Genomic DNA, 21,670 nt, shown 5'->3' on the forward strand with positions numbered 1-21,670 from the left:
AAAAAGCTAAAACACATGACAAAGATTATTCTACTACAAAAGAATAAGATGTATAATGCGAGCATTAGAGACATGAAATCCTCAAGAGAATTTCATACATTGAAATCATTTTGTACGTGTCAGGTTGTACCATTCACATAACAGTAGGGTTCAGTACAACACACGAGTCTGTTTTCTTTTCTTATCCTATGTATCCAGTAAATCACACGGCGCGCAAATTCTTTCTTGAAATATGGAGCTTTTTCAGAACTAGAAAGCAATCTTTAAGAATCAAGATGCTGCCTGCCTGCCGATGTCTCTTTTTATGGGACCTCAACTAGAAGGGAAAGTCTTAAAAAGGGGGCTGTTTAAAACAAAGAAACTAAAAGAGAAATGGAAGGGCCATTGTCCCCATCTAGTTCATAAGACCTTGCTGCCAATTTTTAAACTTAGAATTGACATGAATCAATAGTTATGAAAAATTTAAACTAAAATAAATGTTTATAAAACCTTAAGGTCACATCACAGCCTATCTTTGATAGATTTACTTGATTTCGTGCATCGAGAGGTTTCTTACGTTGTTCTTTCAGATTATGCGAACAAAATTCAATCTTATCGAAAATTATTATCTGTGACGTAACCTGCTTGTCCAATATGTTACGAAATAACACCTAGATCATCATTGGCATATATCTTGACACTTATTCATTATTAATGCATTAATTTGCTGCTCCGCTAGAAATTGTTACTTCAATATTCTCATGATTCTCGTATTGGATCTTCATATTCTTTTGTTCAAAGAAAGTTGCTATCATTTCCTTCGACCAGGTTTTATAAGGCTTTCACACACAACCACTTTGTCATAGATGTGTTTATCTATGTATCTAAGATTCTCTTTTTGCTTCGTCTTTAGTTGCTGCTTTGTGGAATTCGTTCTCTACCGCTCTGATCTATCAGTAAAATTTTGTAAAAGCCACAATGCATGCGAGAGTTGTGCTTTGTTGCAACAAGCTTCAGTGAATTGTTTACTTCAGTACCAAAACAAGGATTTTTCTCAGGGCATTTTTTAACATATAAAGTGGTGGGGAAATTCCCCACCAGCCCCTTTCATTGGCCCAACAGTGTAACATGTTTGCCCAACCACTTAAGTGCCCTTATGATTCGGTGACTTTTTTACTTTTTACTTTATTTGAGATATTGGTGGATGAAATCTTCATTAAACAGGTTTCAAATCTCAATTCATTTTTCCCTGGAACTGCTGCTTCTATAGACGATTCCCCTAGAATATTTGTGAAAGCCTGCTTATCTGTAAATTCTGCCTTTATCTATATGCCCTTTTCTCAAATACCCCACCAGTGGAAAATTCTTAAAAAATGCCCTGATTTTTCTTAATGAGCAGAACACTGAATCTATATATGCATGTACGTACAGTTGTCCTTATATATGATATATTCTTATATATTATATATTCTTATATTTTATATATTCTTGTATATTATAAATTATTTTATATAAACATTATTGTGCATAACATTAGTTTGCAAAATTACAGTCCCTTTATCATAATAAGCATTTCAGCCAAAAAATGTCGTAACAGTGACGTCATGAAAACGTAATTCTATTTGTTTAACTTAGCACACATGACCTGAACGAACACCATGAAATACGACTAGATTGGCAAAATCTTTTAGATCCGTTACAGATTGCCTGAGACATGGTCACATGAACACAGGTCCTTGCCTCATTGAGTCATTGTAATTTTACCCTATATCTTCATATATTTCATGAAAAGGACCAAAACAGCATTAATCTATCAGCAAAACTTGGGTATTTCACTGTGCATATCTCAGCCAATTTTCAGCCAATTTGCAACAGATTTAGCTGATGCTGTACATTTAGAGGCTTTTAAAGGTTATCTTTCTGCTCATGTGTCCAAATTTTTATTGTATATTTTTGTGATGTCATTGCTTTGCTACTCTAAATAAATTTGTTGCCTTAAGAGCCAATTTGAAAACAGCGTGTTTCATGTGACATTATAAATATATGTTTTACTTACATTATCCAATATCTTTTAGGGGTAAACATCTTTACTTCAAATCCTCAACAGGGTAAGATTATTGATTGTACACTTTTCTCTTTTCGTGTAATGCAGTAGGGCAATAAAGAGTGATAAAGGGAAATAAAATATAAAATGGAATATAAAAAAGCATGAAACAGGTTCGTAAAATTAAGCGTTCTTATTAATTTCCAATGAATTCTATAACTGATGTTGGCCAAAATTGCCAAACTGTTCCACCTTTCGAATTTGTTATCTTTTGCTGCTTGTGTTTCATTTATTGAAGTAACTCACGTATAACAGATAAAAAAAAGTTGCATTAAATACAAATAACATTTGAAAAGTACCCCCAACAGAATTACAAAATCATGAACTTTAACATTTATTATCAGTATATTCTAAATAATTACAAGTGATACAATAATGCTAACATAAACGATTAAAGATTAAAAAGCACATTTTACATGAAATTGCTAGGAAGAAAAATTGAAAAACTGAAGGACATGTAGAAATAACTCAAAAGAGCTTTCGAGCTACGCGCTTTTTTGTGATTCTGAAAGTTACATTGTCAATATTTAAAGAAACAGATGTAAGGAAAAACGCATGCATGAAGTTGTATCAATAACAGTAACAGCAAGAATGGATAAAAGACGAGAATAGATAAGAGAGAGAAAAGGAAGTGCAATTCAAAAATTAATCAAAAAATGCAATTTGAAGGCCTATGAATGTTTTTGAGATATATTTCTAGGTTCTTATTCAAAGTTTGCTTGTTTATTTAATTACGCAAATCAAGAGGAAGAGAATTCCAAAATTTAACACCCTGATAAGAAATAAATTTTAGACGATAGTCTGTAGCTCCAAAAGGAAGGGAGAACAAACCCAAAGAGGATTAACGAGTATTGTGATGATGTACATCACTGATTTTTTTGAACAGGCTACTGAAGAGAGAAGAAATGCCTTATGTCAATGTCAAACATGAATTTTCCTAATTCGCATTTATATGCATTATCAAAATCAAGCAAATAAAGTTTTTCAAAGAGTGGTTTCGAATGATCACTTTTTGCAAAATTTATTGTCCTCTTTGCTTTGCGTAGGGAGATAAAAATCGTTTCTAGATTTAAGGAGTAGGCACGTAAAACCATAATTAACATGAGGCATAATGAGTGCATTATATAAGTTTTAAGAGTGTTTTGAGGTATGTAATGCCTTAGTTTTGAAAGCAGTCCAATGCTTTTACATAATTTTAATTTAACTTGTTTTATATGTCCTTTTCAATTCAGTTAAGAGTCTATATTTACTCCAACATTTTTAGTAAATTCTTTTTGGATTATATTTTGATTATGGTTGATTTCGTTTTTTGTTTTTAGAAAGAATTAAGAGAAAGTTTGATTTAGATACATTGAGCAATAAATTATTTGCAGTAAGGCATTGCGAAACTTTAGTCATCTCATGATCAACAATTGATTCCATTTCCTTGAGGTTTTTATGTGAAAAGAAAATGCTGGTATCATCTGCAAACAGATGAATGTTTAAGATTTTGGAGGCTTTAGAAATATCGTCAATATAAAGTAAAACCAGTCATGTGGTACTCCTCTAAATCTATAGTAATTTAGTTTAGATAATAGTTTGTCATGATTGACAGTGTCGAAAGCTTTAGAAAATCAAGTAGAATGCAGCAAGTGAATAGGTTTTGTTCAATGTTTTTTATGAAACTGTTATAAATATCAAAAAGGGCAAGTAATGTGGAGTTAATATCAAAATTTAGAATGGAAAATAACCATGAAAGACGAAAATAGGTTAAAAACCAGTATATTAGCAAATAAACAATGTAGTCTACTTCCTGTGCTGTACGTCGAATGAATTCAAGTATGATCGGTACTAATAAATATTTTTACCAAGTTTTTCCTTCATTTAGTCCAAAAAGATTTTCACCTTGGAGGTTTTTGCATCTAACGAGACTTTAAAATGGAGATGCTAAGGGACTTTCTTGAGTCCAATTTGGGTGCAAATTGTTTTTGGGGTCATTTAGGTTTTTGGAAAAAAATGTAACCCAGCATTTTAAAGTTAGCAAGAGTCATTAAATCAAACAGCTTGTTGGTAATCAGGATCCATGCTAAATAGTAACAACAATTCTGTGTAATAATGATATAAAACAAAACATGTAAATATGTAAATTTTCAGCGCTATGACTCAGCAAGGTGAAGACTGTCACGTCTAAATTAATGATACAACTTAGCAATTACAAAGCTGACAACGCTCTAAACGCACTTAGAAATCCTCTCTAAGTTTTCCAGTGTTTGGCCTAACTGAAAGAGAATACTAATTCTTAGCAATCTTAGAGCGATTATTAAACGTTTTATTTGCATTTTCTGCTTGTAACTTATCTCGACCTAAATAGCATATATTTTTTAATAAGAAACTAGGTATTCGGCTATTTGTTGAAGCAGGCTTGATTGAGTGTACATACCCTGGCTACCAGACTCACTCTATATAGAATAAGTGTCAATCAATATAGCTCTTTTTTATATAGAGTGAGTCTGGTACCCAAGGTAGGCTTTACATAAATATCGAGAGTTATATTTTTCATTGGGTAAGTAAGTTACAGACCAATAACAGAGCACCCCTATCCAAAATATACCCAAGTATCAATTGGTGTCCATAGGCGTAGGAAACATGGGGGGTGGAAGACCAAAACGGCTGTAGGGCCCCTAATAGAGAAAAGTTTTTGCATTTCAGGCACTTTTCGGGTAGCTCTACTCTAATTAAGACAAAATATTTGTCAAAAGTCCATGCTAAGCCCCCTAACCGTGTAGTATCTGCCCCGTCCATGAGACGCCCCCTAGCCCCACAACCTCTATGCCCAAGGGTACTAGCTATACTCTTAGACTCACAATATTTATCATTGTTTTTCGTTTTATCTTTTTTGTGTTGGTGTTTTCTTTATTTTACCTTAACTGTATCTTTTTAACAAAAATTATTTATCAATGTTCTCTAACCTCTGGGAGGATAACTTTTGAAGCATCACGCCAATTTCTTACTTTGAGAACAATTTTTTCATCCAAAACGTTAAAAATGTCACGCCCAAACTGGACACACCCTTTTTTCCTGACGTTTTATTGATGACCACTCATAGATATGTTTGAAGAGTTTTTCTTGGTAGAGAACACGGTCTGTGAACTTTGTTTGGAATTTTATTGTGATTTTGCCATGAAAGGTATTTACGAGATGTCGTATTATTTGGCAGCTATCAACGAACACCGTGCTGTGATCTGTATGCTGCTTTTGAACATGCATTGGAATGCCATTTCCCCTACCAGTTGTCAGTTTTGATTACCAAGGCTTTATATTTGAAGAAACATTAATGGAATATCACTTCCAGGGTAAGCGCCAGACCAAAAAAATAATACGTGCTTTGGCCTATGACGTATACAATGCTGGTGCTTGTGGATAAGGACATCGCATTTTCTAGTTCATTATTTTCTCGTTTATCAAAGTAATTGTAGAAATTAAAATCCAGGTTCAAAAATTCTTTAACAATTTCTTCTATTAACCTTTGTAAATGAGAGCAATTTACTGAAATGATTTTGAGATTGACAGCTGTTGAAAGCAACGGCCAGGCGTGTAGAGCCAGGAAAGGTAGAGGTAGGGACGGTGCCAAGAAAATGATGAAATGTAACTATCTTATCCATGTTTTTTTATTTAATGAGGGAATCCTATTGTTCCTTTCATAGCATTACGCCCATGGCTTTACCCAAAAGCCCGATCAATCCACTTCACAAATCTTGACACAGAAATTTTGGAGAAGAGGTGCATTTATTCAATTCTTTAGAGTCTCAAGAAAGCCTTTTTCGTTGACATTTTGTTTTGTTATAGAAATCCGAATTTTACCAACACCTGTGTGTGTTAAAACATGCAGGAGCATTATCCCAAATGTTTATGAAGAGCGGGCCTAGCCAGCACATGAATGCATAGCAAGGTGGTATGAATGCCTTTTTGTGGCAGCATTATCTTTTTTATCAAATTAATGCTTGTCAAAGTATGATGTGTGTTACCTTCATTCATCTTTTCACAATTTGATCAGCCACCTGCTCTACGTCACAGCTATTGTTTATTTCGACCAATCAGAGCTGAAAGATTTCTTGAGAGCATGCGCATTGATACACTAAACGCCTCGTTCTCGCCTTGTCTTCCCTTCTTGTTCTCGACATGGCGCGTAGGCTGAGTGGATGTTAGAGTCTCGTCTGAAAACGAAGTTGAACGAGGCTTTTGGAGGGAAAAATCAAAGCTATTACAACTTTCTCAAACCTTTTAATATTATTTTATCACTGCGATTTCATATTTAACGCCAAATAAGAATCAAATCATGGAGACAGAGAGCTCGTCGCTAAGCCAGTCTGTCGGTGATTCGGTCGACGAAAACGTGAAAGGCTCCATGGATGTTGCCGAAGGCAGTGAAGCTCAAACATCGACAAATGATGGGGACATTTCCGAAGTTCCTCATTCGTCCGACCAAGGCATTGAAGAAGTTGAAAGACCAACTCAAGATGAAGCGGTTGCTTCTACTGATGTGACCGAAATTCAACCCGTCGACCCACAAGGTATTTGTGAACTTTAACCGCCAAATTTAGTTCGTTGGTTCGGACCATATTAAACCCTCTTGGCGGAGCAAACTCCTTCCGTAAGGGCGCTAAGCCATGCGATTTTTGCCTAAGATATTAGTGGATCTTTCAAAATATCCAAGCATTTTATGTAGCATGAAAATTTCTGATAATTGATCGTAAATTAGTTTGAGAATCACTGGTGCATGGTTGATGTTTGATGTGTTTGGATTCTGGGGCATCAGTCAATTCTCACGCACCAAACGCCCCCTTCATCGCGAAAGGGAAAATGAATTTCGTATTTTAATCAAAGTTTTTTGTGGTAGATGCTAGTTTATATCAATTCAAGAAATCCCTTGTAGTATAATCGCCACTGAATAATTAGCAAATTTGCGTATATTGTGAGATCTAAAACATAGTATCCTATCATGTATTGATGTTTTTAGTGTTCGCGTGGATCCGTTATAAATTTTCATGGTGCTTTTTGTGGTAGTAAAAAAGCATATTCAGTTTCAGTGAGATTTATTTTATGATAATTATTGGTGGCTGTAGTTGGGCCCAAGACTTGTTTTGAACAGTGAGAATTGTTTTTTATAGTTTAAGAACCAAACCAGGGCACAAAACATGTTTTCCAATAGAAAGGGGAAAGGCAAATAAAGATGTTCTCTGTGAGTAACTTTAGAGGGTGGGAATTTGTTCTCCTTCATAAAAGTGGGGTCATTATAGAATTTTGCCAGGGTAATACAGTCCTATGCACTAAATTAAATAGGAGGAGTAAAGTAGAACAAGGCTGTTGTGTGAATTTCAGACCTTAAAAGCAGGACATAATTTTCCGCAAAATCAATTTTTCACCAATGTACATGGTTTGAAATTTTGGCTCTCTTGTGAAACATTGACTATCTTCAAGTCTTACGAATAGCATATTGGGGTGGAAAAAATATTGAGAGGGCATTTAAAGTTACAAATGTTTTCACAATGAAGAGGATCATTACATCTGTTATAAAGGTTAAATTATAAGGCTATTATTATGGTTAAAAATTTTTTTAATGCAATGTGACCCACTATAATTAAACTCTGAACAGTATTGTTAGGAAATCCATGAATTTGATTGTTGTGAATAATACCCATTTCCCAGGTATTTCTTCACATTGAAAGTTTGTCTGTTGTAGCAAATGTTTTCTTTTTAAGTTGATGTAAGTGATGCAAACATTGATGGATCTCAGATCATAACAATTACAACTGTTGGGGAGACCCATTTGTCAAATTTGACTCAAGTATCACATGTTACATCTGATCAACATGCTGAAGTCACACATATATCAGGGCTGCCTCCTGGTGTCAGCTTGATCCAAGCAGATCAAGGTCAAGATGGAGAAGGTGCTATATTCCTGCTTGTCACTGGTCCAGTAGATGGTGAAGGTGGTCCTGCCAATGCTATTGCTGTGGATGCAGCAACTGCAGCTGCCATGGCATCACTGCAGAACCCACTAGAGGCAGTAACAAGTGGACAAGCCATTACAATTGAGGAGTTAGCAACTGCAGTTAGCACCTCTAGGAAAAGCCAAAGTGATTCTGTAGCAGAAATTCTATCTGGTTTAACTGGTGAGTTTAAAGGAATTTGTTATTGTGATGTAAGGTTATTGTTGTTATTGCTTCCTTTGCTTTGCCAGATTTTGTTTAACATGCAGAAAAACTGGACCAGTAGTAAGGGGCCAGGGTGCATTCCATGTCAACTGTATGCCGAAGGTCCACCGGGGCATTTGTTTAGGTACGCCAAAAATATAAAAGCAGTTGAGTTAGTAAAACTGTAAATTAGTAAAATTGTTGCGCCAGACAAAGAAAACTGATTATTAGAGAAAGCTGTGGTGTTTGAGTCTTTATTTTACGTTAACTATGTACATGGCTTCATGTTTAGCATGCCAACTAACGAAAATTTTTTATTGGTTTGCACGCCGAATGCCAAAAAAAGCCTGGTTGTATGCCGAAGATCTTCGGGCCTAAGTACATGAAATGCACCCTGGGTAAGGGGCAATGTTGATCAAATTAACAATACTTGGAATATGCACATGACTGAGGACACTATGAATGTGTTGTTGGGTTTTTTGAACTATTGATACAGAGACATCAAGAAAAGCAAATAATAGCACTACAATGAAAGACAATATGGCCACTGCAGATATTACCTCTGAAGAAAAACTTTCACAAGTGAAAATGTGCTTTTGAAATATGAAAATTACTGTTTACCGGTCTGTTGTAAAAATACTGTTACCGTTTTTTGGTTATAGAACAGGAGGGTTCTAAAATGTTACTCCAACTTGCATGCTTTATGTGAACATTTATATGCATTAATTTGAAACTCAGAGTGACAACCTTCAAGCTGTCCTGTTCCATACACCAAATAGCATGCTTTTGATATATACTGGAAAGATATAAAAAAATTCTGTTTTGAACTTATGACCTTTAGACGATTAATGTAAAAATGAATTCCTGAAAATTTATGGACCTTAAATGATGTCTAGTCAGAATATCTAAGTGAGAATATATGTGGTCATTGTGTGAGTCAGACTTAAAAGGATGCATACTGAAAATGTAGCACATGTGTTGGCAGTTGTCAGTGTAACATGGCAGTTCAGGAAATATTTAAATCATTCTGCACATATAAACTTCATATGTGTTCATTGTTTTGAATAAACAAATGTTCTGTCTAACCCACCTATTGAAAAGCAAAACTTTTTTGCCACTTTTGAAAAATTTTCAACTAGAAAAAAAAATTTCATAGCGTTAATTTGCCATCATCATATTCCCTGCAAACAATCTAAGCCAAACAACTTAGTAATAAATCAGATCTTCATTTTTTTAGATTTAGGCTGTAAGATATCCACAATGTCAACTGGATATCCTACAGTCTTAGTTGAGATTTAAATACAATGTCAAGTGGTTTTTCTATGAAACTTTTTTTAACCAAAAGAAGAGTGACTTTTTCATTGTTTCATGACATTCATGCATTGTATCTGCAACTCTAAAATGACAGGGACAAAAAATGGGTCCCTAGTTTTTGCAACCAGACAATCACAGGAACATAACTCATTTGCCTAAAGGCTAAAGGAATCCAGGATTCATTGTAAATACTGTCAATTTTTTTTAGCTTTGCAACAATGTTTGTTTGTAATTTTTTGAATGCATTTTTGTTATTTAAGGTGAGAGAATGTCATCGACAACAGACGACTCAGCAGTTGTTCAAGTGGCTGCCAATGCTGAGGCACAAGCAGCTGCAACCGGCAAGGCATATCCAACACCATCAGAGGTATCGCTTGCACAGGATATCCTTGCACTGGCATCTAGTGCATTGTCATCGTCAGCAAATAAAGCCGATGCTAAGGATGTTAATGCAGAAGATCAGGAGGTGAAAGTTGAGGCGGCTGAAGAATACACTGGTCCTGATCTTGATGGAAAACCAGCATGGGCACAGTATCTTGCAGATTTCCAAAAAATTGGTAAGGACAATGTTAAAATTGACAATTTTATCACATTGAGTTATATATGTAAAAACATATGAAGTGAATTTCATTGCAAAAGCTCTTTAAATGGAAATTAAATAATATTGTTACATTGCCATTAATTAAGCTAAGTATTGCCATTAATGATAAAGTAGCATTCTTGGTAAAATTTTCAGGTTACTTTGTCATTAATTTTGCTAAGTCTGTTCAATCATCTTACAATACATTATTGTTTCCTGTTTTTCCATATCAAAGATTTATGTTTATGTCTTATTCATGTAATAGCTATAAGCTAGTCAACAGAAATATTAGCTATAAATCTGGCCTGTAAAAAATTAAAACTAAAATATTTCATTGTAGAGATTTTAATATTCCTGTGAAATCCATGTCAATCTTAAGTCAGTGTTGACATCTTGTCTAATTGAATTCAATTGACTTATTATGTATCAGCCCATTTATACTGATCTTGTCTTGTGAGGATCAATGACTTAGTATGCCATATTTGGGTGGAGTCAGAAGATATGTCTGGTTTAGGTTGATATGTTAGTTGTGCAATGACACCTATGGTGCTAATCATGGGAAATAATGGACTTGGCGACATAAAAATCGACTTACTAAGACTTTAAGCTAATTGTAAGCTTATTTCTGAGATAAGGTTAATGACAAGGGAAGTGATGGCTAATTTTCTACGACTTTTTCGGACTGGAAAAACATTTAAGCAATTAGTCATTATTAATCAATAAAATGCTAAAAGTATTTGATATAACTATCAGACTTTCAGGTAAAATGCTGTTTTTTAACTGCCGAAAAATGACTGGTGAAATTATTTATATCAACTGAATAGATTAAGCGTTTTTGAATTTTTGATTTCTTTTACGTGAAACTTTTAATTTGTCACTAAATGTTCCGTACTTTCTCATTGCTTTCTGTCCTGATCTTTCAGAACTTAAGTACTCTTGTGCTTAGAGGTTTTTCAAACGTTTTCTATGACTTTGCTGTTTTTCTTAGGTGATAGCTACTATGGTTTTGTCAAGAACGAAGTCGAGATGGATCAAGTTTTGAATGCATACAAGAAAGAAACAAACAGCCTGTTTGCAATTAGACAGACTCCGTCCCCTGTGAAAGAAGATAACGGGACAGTGAGGTTGATGTGGAAATCCCAACATGTCCCATATGACGGGATACCCTTTATCAATATCGGTAAGCTTGATGTTTTACGGTGGTGATTTCAAAACTCATCCTTTTCTATTAGCTTTATTTGTGTAGATACTTAACTTGTTCTTCTTGCGTTAGTTCGAATGAAATTCTGTAAAACACACGTATCAGTAAGTTAAATTAATAGGAGATGGTAATTTTGATGGATTTCAGAAAAATAGTGAGAGTATTGTCTCTTATGATATTTGCTTTATGTTGTAAATACATAATTGTTTGTCGTGTACAAAACATTCCGTTATGATGGCACTGAATGATAGCAAGGTTTTATTAAGCAAAAAGCGACGTATTGAGATTTTTATTCTGTTTATATATTACTGTCATTTTTGAGTAACTAAAGGCTAGGACCCCGAGGTGACTGGAGTGTTAATATCACAAAATATTTTGTTTCTTTTAGGCCGAAGAGCCACGGTTATGGAATGTGAGCACGGACCAAGAAAGAAGACAAACGCATTAAAGAGAATGTTTAATAGTTCACCGGCGGATAAAGCATCTTTGAAGAGCGTTGTTAACCTCACCTGTCCATCAAGGGTGTTTATAAAAAAAGTGAGAAAGTTCCCAGAGTTTAAGGTTGTTTCAACAACGGATCCAAAAATTTTAAGAGTGCACCAAGAGCAGGCTTTAAAGCAACTGCGTGAACTTGGAATGAACACGTGGTCAGGCGGTGAAATACGGTAAGTCATTTTATTGTATGGTAGAGTTTTAGGTTTACAAGGGGGTAAAAACAAACTGTATTAATTGAAGAATTGTTGGCAACTTCAATCAATGCTGAACGAGGAGCGTTAAGATGACTCTGTGGATGCTAACTTTAACAGTTTTAGAAAACTGAGAATCATTGCAAACATACAAGATTTTTCTATCAATGGTTAACTGATTGAAAAGAAACGTAAGATGAAATTTGATCCAGGAAATATTTGAAATATATTTTGTCAAACTTTGTATACTTTATTAATCTTGCATGATAATACCTTGTTGACTACAGCTATCTTCAATAATAAAACTATGTGACGATATCAGCATCTAACTGTCAGTGTAAGAAGGCCTAAGTTTTCCTTGCTTCGTAGTCTCTAACAAGGCTGTTTGGTATGGTGGATAAACGGTTCGCTTTAGTAGGGAGATGTGTACTGTTTAGAGTTTTACCATGGGCAAAGACCTGACTTATGTGAAACAAGAATCAGATTGGGAACCGTAAAGGTCTAGGCACCTTGAAACCAACAATTCAAAAGAAGGCCTTAGGACTTTATGGTTGCATAATTGCTTTATAATGATGTTTATCTCACTCCTATTTTCTGTTTAACATTTAGGCTTTACATGCAACTGCCCGACGCAAGCACCCATCGTTATCACATGTTCGGTGCATCAACAACTCCCACAGTAGACTCTATTGCCTCGTCTGGGGAATACAGAACAGACATCAACCAAAGAGTCGTAACCAAAGTGAAGGAGGTCGTTCGCCAGGGCGTGACGTCACCATTTGTTGTCAGACAGATAGCAAGGAATTACGTGGAGAAAGAAATGGTCGCCGCAGGGGAGGAGAAAGTGCCGAAACACGATAAAAAATACTTTCCACCGATGATTGAAATTCAGAATCTGATCCAGCAGATTCAGGCTGATTTGATTTCAGGTGCTCTCACCCCCTTGCCTATGGTAAGCTTGCATCATTCTGCAGTAAGTCTCTATTATTTGAGTCAAAGATCGCATCATCGCACATTCCGTGACGGGGCGCTACTGCCAATGCTTTTTGGCATCTAAATCACTACCTTACTTAAACATCCCATCTCATGTGGTTATTTTATGTAAAATTGCAAGATTGCTTCTCCGATTCTGCAAGCCCTGCAGTTTTCTGCGAGATTCGTCCCTTTTTCTCTTTATCTAGAACCCAAAGCTCTTCAAAACTCTTAAAAGACTAGCCTGAAAAGCAGTAGCGGACACCTGGGGGGCGAGGGGGACGACCGCCTCCCCAGTACTTTAGAGGACAATAGTCTTTTGTTCTAAAACAATGTAAAATGTGACATCATCCTGTTGAGAAAATAGGCTTGCCCCCAGTCCCCCCCATCTTTGACCAAGTGTCCTCCCCTGCTGAAAAGTCAATAATAGAGAAGACATTTCGTCTGTCGTACCTATCCATTTTTCCCATAAACCCTTTAACCATGTTCTCTAATTCTTATTTTTCAATTCATTTTTTTCCTTAGGTTTATAACAGTTTTACATTGTATCTTTAATTATAACTAACATCATATATAAGGAAAATGATAACTTAAAAATAGTCTAGAGCCCCCTTTGCAAATCCAATGTCGGCATGACCGTTGCGTTATAATTTTTTAGAGACCTCTTGTTCCAATGCATGCCTTTTCCCGTTAAGTTAGAACCACTAGCCTTAGATTCTTGGCTAAAAAACTCTTCGACATTTGCACGAACTTTGCATATGACATTCTAGAATCAGCTTTCTAATCAGATCCAATGATCTATTATTGTATGTACAGTATTGCTTCCATCGTTGCTTGCAAAACTCTTTTACTTTTTCAGCCGGCGGAAGGATATCCACAAGCAAAGCCAAAAAAGCGTAGATCTTCAGCGAAGATGTATGGCGAACCAGCTGTTAAGAGGCTAGCCTCAAATGGCGATGTCGGAGGTATTAAAAGGGAATCAGGTATGTATAATTATTTTTTGTTCGTTTCCATTTGAGTGTTTAATGGTCTATGATTTTTAAAAGATGTTAGGCCTTATATGGTAATGCGAGATCGCTAGTTTCTTGGTGGTGAAATCGATGACTAGGTCTTCTACTGCCATGAGGAATTTCGGTAGGGGTGAGATTGTTAATCAGATTTATAAACTGGATTTAAGAGAGCTTTGATGTCTAATATTTTTTAATTATTCACTTTGAGGAACAATGTTTTCTTTCTCACACATTTTTGTTATAAAAAACTGGATTGTGAAGCACAGTAGATATGTTTGTCTCCATTTTTATAGATGAGGGTGACAGCCTGGACGGAGCGGCAGAGTCAACTACCATCGGAACTTTCTCACTCACTCTGCCCGAAGGCCAACTAGAAAACTTCTCCATTGCTAATTTGAATATGGAACAGCTGCAACAACTTGCAAAGATTGGCCTCTTGGCTTTGAACAATGTTACTTCAGGAAAATCTAATGTACCCTTGGCAACTGCCACTGTAACTGATTCGGGTACAATTGAAATCGAGGCTTCAGTTTCTCAGGCTGAAAGCACATCAACCGTCGATACATCAGATCAAATTCCTAACGAGGCTGTTGTACTGCTGACGTCATCAATGCAAGATCAAGTTACGTCATCAGAGGCTCAAGAGGCTGTACAAGCTATTGAATCTGTTGACGTAGCCTCGTCCTCGCTTGAAAATGCACCGGCCTCTTCATCAGCCGAAGAATTGCCAAGCATGGCTGTATCTGATATGGAAACTGAGGAGGCACAACCTTCAACAACAACGGATGATGACGCCGCTAATGACGGATCAGTCGTGTCTTCTGCGGAGGCAACGACCACCACTGAAAACACAGAACCTACAATGGATGACGTGGAGGAATCTTGAGCTGCTTGTTTGAATTGTATGATAAAGGGGACGCTTGAGTTAATCAGCTGTTATGCCACTCACGAGCTCTTCAATATATCAAACCAGCAGGATGTATTTTGTATAAAACATTATTGTACCAGAAAGAACAATCAATGTTGCGCTTTTGCGCCAAGACGTTCGCTGTTCATAGAAAAACATGTTTTTAAAAGTAAGTGTTAACCGTGCCACATTCATATTGATCATGTTATTTCAATCCCTTGTATTTATTATCTGATTCCTATATGATCGTGTCACACTAGATTATTTTGTAGATCAAGTGAAATTCTAGAAATAGTGCGAGTATGCCTACTTGCAGGACAACATAAGGTTGAAACACAAAGAAACCACATCTATGCCCAATTGTCATCAAATGGAGTGAAGTTCCAAATAAAATCTATGCTTTCCCTTCTTGCGAATATTTCGATACATTTCCCTAATTGAATGCTATAAGGATTGCAACACATTTTAAAAATATTTTTCCCACCCCTGTTCACTTACGTTTGAGCTATTTAAATGGAATTTCGATCGACGTTTGAGTGACAATCTGGAAGCATATGGTAGAATCTTGTATCCAGAACAGGAGTTCGTTTTTCACGATAAAGAAAATTATCAACACAATTGTAGTTGCTCTAAATGTATAAATACTATTTCACGATTATGTTATTGGTGGTTCGCAAAAGTTGTAGTTCTAGTTGGACAGCCACTTTTGTTTTGTATTTTTTCAATTACATAGTCTTCAACATTCAATTCTTGTTATATTTTGCGAGAAACAAACCCCTGGTGCCATCTCTCTATACATGACGAAGTTTCCCCGAAAGTCCAAACCCATAAAACAACAAATGTATAATAGCTTGTTCCACTCAAAGATTTCAAAGAAAGAAAGTTTAAGATTCAAATTATGCATAGCAAACAGATCTTGGTACCCGTGCCTTATTTTTAAATTGAACTCTTAGGAATATTCGCTGCCACAAATATCACCACACCCCCTAGCCTCCACCAGCCCACTAACGAACATTCAAACGAACCCATCATCGAGAATTCATGGTATCCGAGCCACTTTGTTCCTAGTTTATAGACTAGCCTCTCTACAAGAATCATGTGACATTATCGTTATTTCTGTTTCATTCAGTAAATACACATATTAATCGACTGCAGAGCCTGTTGTCCTTTTCTTCACAATTCCTTCAAGCTTGCAGAATTTTTGTTTTCCTTTACTGCATTAAATTATGCAGCAGACGAACGTGTCTCTTGTCCTGTGTTTAGAGGCTACAGTTACTTGGAGGCCTTTAACGATGTTGGATGTATATAGAAATGGTACTAACTACAACGAAATAATAACGGATTGTTTCATAGTGGCCCAATTATTATATCCAAGCCATTGAGCGACATAAATCATGACAAAGTTTTATCTTAAACCTTTTTAAACGGTGAGATAGACATGCGGGTAGAAGTAGAAACTGGACAAATGGAAAAAAGAAGAACGAATTGGAACAAAATAATCAGGCACACTAGCTAGATAACTGTGAAATATCAGTAGAGAAATTGATACATACCCGAAATTGAAAAAAGATTATAAATTTGGTTATATACCTGCTGCAGGGACATGTTTGATTCAGGGAGGTCTCTCCCTCTCTCTATTTCTCTCTCTCTCTCTCTCTCTCTCTCTCTCTCTCTCTCTCTATGCCTATGTTAGGTTTTCTCTTGTTCGCCAATTTTTTGGTATTTTAGTTGATGCATTTTTCTGTGACAAACAGAATGGCCAAAATCTAATAGCAAAAAGGAAAAGTGAATTTGCTGCCTTGAAATAATAATTTCGAAAGAATCCATCAATATTTGATTATTGTAATTCAGCTATATATGAGGAGATCTAAACTCAATGACTTTTTTACTCTGCTCTTGATAAGGAGAGAAAGCTTGAACTGTAAGAAGGTGACACGTGTGAACAGAATAGCCTTAATCATGAAAATGCTACCGACCACCTAAGAAAAGAGTCCTTACGTAATGACATCACAGCCATATAATTTTTAATATTGGGTTCCATAATCTAAAAAAGCATCTTCAAATATCTCTAAATGCGCAAAATCAGTTAGATTGCTTCTTTCTGGAGATATGGGCACGTGACGTTTTCTATCCAATCACAGTCATTTGGCCGCTTTTGTAAAAGTTTGATGAACAGCCAGCCGATCAACTTGTAAACTTTTATTGGCCTCATCACGTCTCCCATACTTAACTGATTTTGTAATTTCAAATAGTCAAGATTTCTTAATCAATAGATTCATAGACTCACGACAACACATTTCTGAAAAACCAGAGCTATCTTCTGAACAGAGAATACTGGTGCTAAGTATTTGTTTCAGGGCAGGACCAAGTTGCCTAGAAGCAAAAAGAAACAGACTTATAATGAGAATGTCTCTATTTATAATATGGCTCTCAATGAAATGACAATTTTAAGAGAAACAAATCGTATCTGCTCTGGGAAAGGTTAAAAATGATTTATGAATATAAATAAAAATCGAAGAAAAATATTAAACACTTCTAGGTTTATTGCTTTGGGTAGGAAGGGGCCTAAGCATTGGGCCTGCCCCTGGGTCTGGCATGGCTCTCTGCGGCCCCGTTCAGGGCAAGTTCTTTTCCAGGTGTAACTTGCAAGCCTTTTTATATCAATTCTAAAAGCATTTGTCAAAGTTATCGATTATATTTCAAATTTCCATGTTATTTTCTAAGAGAAAAAATCCCTCTTTAATTCAATATTCACGTTAAAGCGATTACTGCTTTAGGTGTATTTTCTATCAATTAAATTTCCTAGCTTTGAGATTATGCAATTTGATATAAATGTGCACCTCTGATAAACAAATTGAGAATATACAGATGAGCAACTTTCTCGTCGCGAAATTAGGTGAATTTATGGAGCAGCAGTTAATGGTTCATTCTCATGTACCCAATGACTTTAGTCAAGAAGGTGACTTATAAGCTAAATGTAAAATACATAGATAAGTTGATGTTATAGATACAGACAAATATCGAACATTACTGGTAAATGAGTGCAACAATATTAACTTTTAACAGTGTAAAACAAATTTTCCTCATGCTGCTAGAATTTTTAAGGAGTCGAGGTTTCCCTGAATTTCGGTCTTTTTCAAAAAATCATTTTCTCCGTTATATTCAATAAATTTGATTTCCTGTATAGCTTGGATTAAAAATCATCTGAAAAATGGTCCAGAGGCATTTTTCTCCCGATCAGTTGTTCCTGACAAATAATCATGGTGACAATTGATTTTATTTGACAATTGACAAATGATAAACAATCATGAGTTTGATTTTTTTAGATATTTTCAGCATTTAATAATAGCTTTAAATTCTGTTCTATCGACCATCAATGATTTTGATTTTCAAAAGATTGCCGGTCAGATATTAATTGATTGCATTTCACAGCTCTATTACACCAGTCTTCTGTGCCCATGATTTCTCTATCTCTCTTTGTTTATATAATCATGATTTCTCTAACTCTTATTTTTCATACTATGTGTGATAACATGTTTTTCCCTTCATTGCTTTAATCACAACCAAATTTGATTCTTCGATTTTTCCCTATAACCTTTTCGCTTAATTTGATTATCATTTTAATTTAACTATTTAATTATTGATTATTGTTTACTATAGCCTTGTGAATATTGTGATCATTTGCTGACTATTTCTATTTTTCAAATTATTTTCTTTAGTTTGAAAATGGCAACCTAAAGAAAAAAGGCTAAATTAGGCCTTCCAATGCTTTTCGAGAGCAAAAGTCCCGTTGGCAAATGTATCTCGGAAAAGTTCTCTTTGGATGGACTTTGACAAAGGGAATATCAACATCCACACAAGGATTTTTTTATATTGGAGCGAGTTTTTCATTTTGTCAAATACTTTCTTCATCAGAGAGCTCATTCCTAAAAGTCTATAATTCCCTTTGCATATAAGTGGATTTGTTTGACCAAACGGTTATGAAACAGGGCCTAACTAATGAACATTTAAGAGCAATTTTTATGAGAAGCGGCTCGCCAAACTGAAAGCTTCTTTCCTTATTTTCCATATTTTTCCTGAAATGGGTGTGGCAAAATATGGAATAATTCAAGTTTGTTGGGTCTTGAGCTTGAGATGAAATCGTTACTGTCTTCGTGAAGACAGGACAAAATTTTCTGATTGTCATACAATTATTATAACCACATAATAAATAAACCCTTTTTGTTTATGATTTAACGATAGAATACGCTTTTTTGAAGCAAATTTAGCCTGCGTGCAGACTTCTCTTATTTAAAATAGTGGATTTTCATAGATAAGTCGAGTCAGCACGCTGGCTAAGTCGGGGTTGATTTCTAAATAAGTGGCCATTTCGCGAAGATACTCTTCATTCTTAACCAGACCAATTATTTTACTAGATCAACGTATTTTTCTAGAGAGAAACGTGTACCCAAAACTATTCTCTAATTTTTCTTAAAAAAAGCTCCAGCATTCTTCTGCGATGAAAAATCGTTTTTTAGCAACCTGTAACAATGCTTATTGTAACTTAGAAATTGGTTTGACAGATACCCAGACCTCATTTAAAACCAGTATTAGAGCTCTGGTTTAGGGAGATAAATCATAGATTTAAACAGTGGAATCCAAATCTTCCTAGAGAAGCTCACGTGACGAATCAGAGCAAAGGTTGAATATTTTCCACGCAGATTTTCCAAAAGGATAATGAGACTATGAAAAGGATACTGATTAATTTCTGCCTATCAAACAGGATTGTGGAAAGGATTCAGAGTCTGATACGTAAAAATGCTTTAAGGCATCCTAAAGTGCACGTTAGTCGCTGACATATAACCTAAGACCTATTTAGAAACATATTTATGAACAATGTTTGAAAATACTTGGAGAGGGAGACAAGTTCCATGAAAATATCCTTAGTCTTTAAGACTTAAATTTGACAAAGTTGTTTGGATATAAAATAGCGAGAAAACTTATCTATATATTGAGCAGTCATTTCCTTGTTTGTTGAATATTTTATATAAAGAAACTTTAAGCTTTAGATTCCTGGCACAAAAAGGGTTTTGCATTTTTCTAATGTATCCTCTATCATGTAGCATGCAGCATTGATTTAGTGCATCCGTTTAAAGTAAATTTAGTATTTTTGGAACATTGTATCTATTACAAAAATGACAAACCTGATATTTAATCTAACATTTGAATTATCTTTGGTTACAAATCATTGTTAAGGAGAGATGCCATGGCATGCCTCAAGGCACGGTTTTGAGTTTTTTTCTTTCCACAAAATAATCTTTGAGTGGTGCACCTTGTATAACTAGAAGAGCAAATTTGGCTGGGAAATAAAATTAAGGGAAACCACCGAACAGTTTTTAAATCAATTATGTTTCAGCTCAAAGTTGATCTGGATAACCGAATGATTAGGTTAGGATAGATTTGAGGTTGAAAACTAAAAAGTACTAGGTTTTTTTAGAGATCTCTAAAATTTTTTCCATGATTTTAGTTCTCTAAGAAAAGATGTAGAAAGGCAACTGTGCATTTTAACAGATTTGGTTACTTCAGTTTTGTGGAGTGAATTTAATACAAAATTGGTGCTGTATAACTAATCATTAAAGAGCCACGTTTCCCTTTTTCCTTTCTCGCTGTGTTATGCATAACTCTTATCACTATTAACGCTACCCCGTTGGATACAGGAGTGCACTAGGGGCAAGTGCCCCCAACTTCTGAAAGACCTCCTTTCAGGCAGCGACCTATAAAAAATACCCCCATTTCAGTGACATGGTGCCACTTCCTACCAGTTCGCTCCAACTTTTAAATGCTTACGACGTCCCTACTCCCTGGATTATCTACTCGATGGGAGGCCTATGGTTTCACGTGCTGTCGACAAAATACTGCAAGGTCAAGTTATAAATCTTCTGTTTCCAAGTAAAAACTAGTAATAAAGGAAAGAAAAAGGAAATCTTACCTAAACAATTAGAGACATAAGCTGTTCTTCGAATTTACTCTTCCAATAGCCGGAGGCAACTCGAAATTAGAGTTTGATAAAGATGGTACACAGTCCGCATTATGGTATTTACGATAGCAATGGTGTTCCCAAGGGTAGAATAGAAGCTCAAACACCCGAGAATAAGAATGTGTAAAATTTCACATGGGAATTTAAACTTTTACTTTTTATTCAATAAATACATAGCCACTATTAAAAATGCTTTCCTTTGGGACATTTGTTTTGAGAAGTATATTGTCACCAAAGCAATGAGGCACCCAAAGAACACCCTGCGCTGGATCATCATTACGGTCTTTTTAGGCAGCCTTTGGCCCAGACCCTTTTCGAGAACTTTCTTTAGGTTTTGGGTCTGGTGCTAAATATGGGACGACTTTAAAACATGCTTAATATTCACTATTTTTGCACACTAACAAGGCATCGACCTACTTCAGAGGTTAAATTTTTGATCTCTTTCCAGTGGTGTACACAGCTGCTTGAAAGTTGGGCTTTCGAGGTGACGCCCTAGTAGAATTATGCATGTTTTAAAGTTGAAAAATTAAAAAAATGTTTTGTTTTGCCCTCAAACTATTTATGATGTTCCCATGTTACCTGTGGAAAATTTAAGTTGTTCCCTTGTTCCTGTACCATTTGTTGCCATGTTCCCTTGTTCCCGAAAACCCCTAGGAGACCCTCTATAACCCTGAAGCAGGGAAAAAGTAAAGACAAGTTTTATTGCAGTAGATTGTCTTGCATTAAAT

General features: G+C 35.5%; 1 protein-coding gene across 2 annotated transcripts; it reads left to right on the forward strand.

The window, feature by feature from the left end:
* The first annotated feature begins 6,210 nt into the window (after positions 1-6,210).
* On the forward strand, positions 6,211-16,082 carry LOC135696168 (uncharacterized). Of its 2 annotated transcripts, none has more exons than XM_065215462.2 (8): positions 6,211-6,633; positions 7,822-8,235; positions 9,831-10,127; positions 11,139-11,330; positions 11,740-12,016; positions 12,647-13,010; positions 13,869-13,992; positions 14,313-16,082. In XM_065215462.2, exons 1-8 carry the CDS (start codon positions 6,399-6,401, stop codon positions 14,903-14,905), a joined length of 2,496 nt encoding a protein of 831 aa, XP_065071534.2. In that variant the 5' UTR covers positions 6,211-6,398; the 3' UTR covers positions 14,906-16,082. The 2 variants fall into 2 exon arrangements, with proteins under 2 accessions (XP_065071534.2, XP_065071540.2); XM_065215468.2 differs by having other exon boundaries at positions 12,647-12,989.
* Positions 16,083-21,670: the final 5,588 nt, after the last annotated feature.

The sequence above is a fragment of the Rhopilema esculentum genome, chromosome 17, assembly GCF_057945365.1.
Source record: "Rhopilema esculentum isolate cy_ngs chromosome 17, ASM5794536v1, whole genome shotgun sequence".
Classification (NCBI taxonomy): Eukaryota; Metazoa; Cnidaria; class Scyphozoa; order Rhizostomeae; family Rhizostomatidae; genus Rhopilema; species Rhopilema esculentum.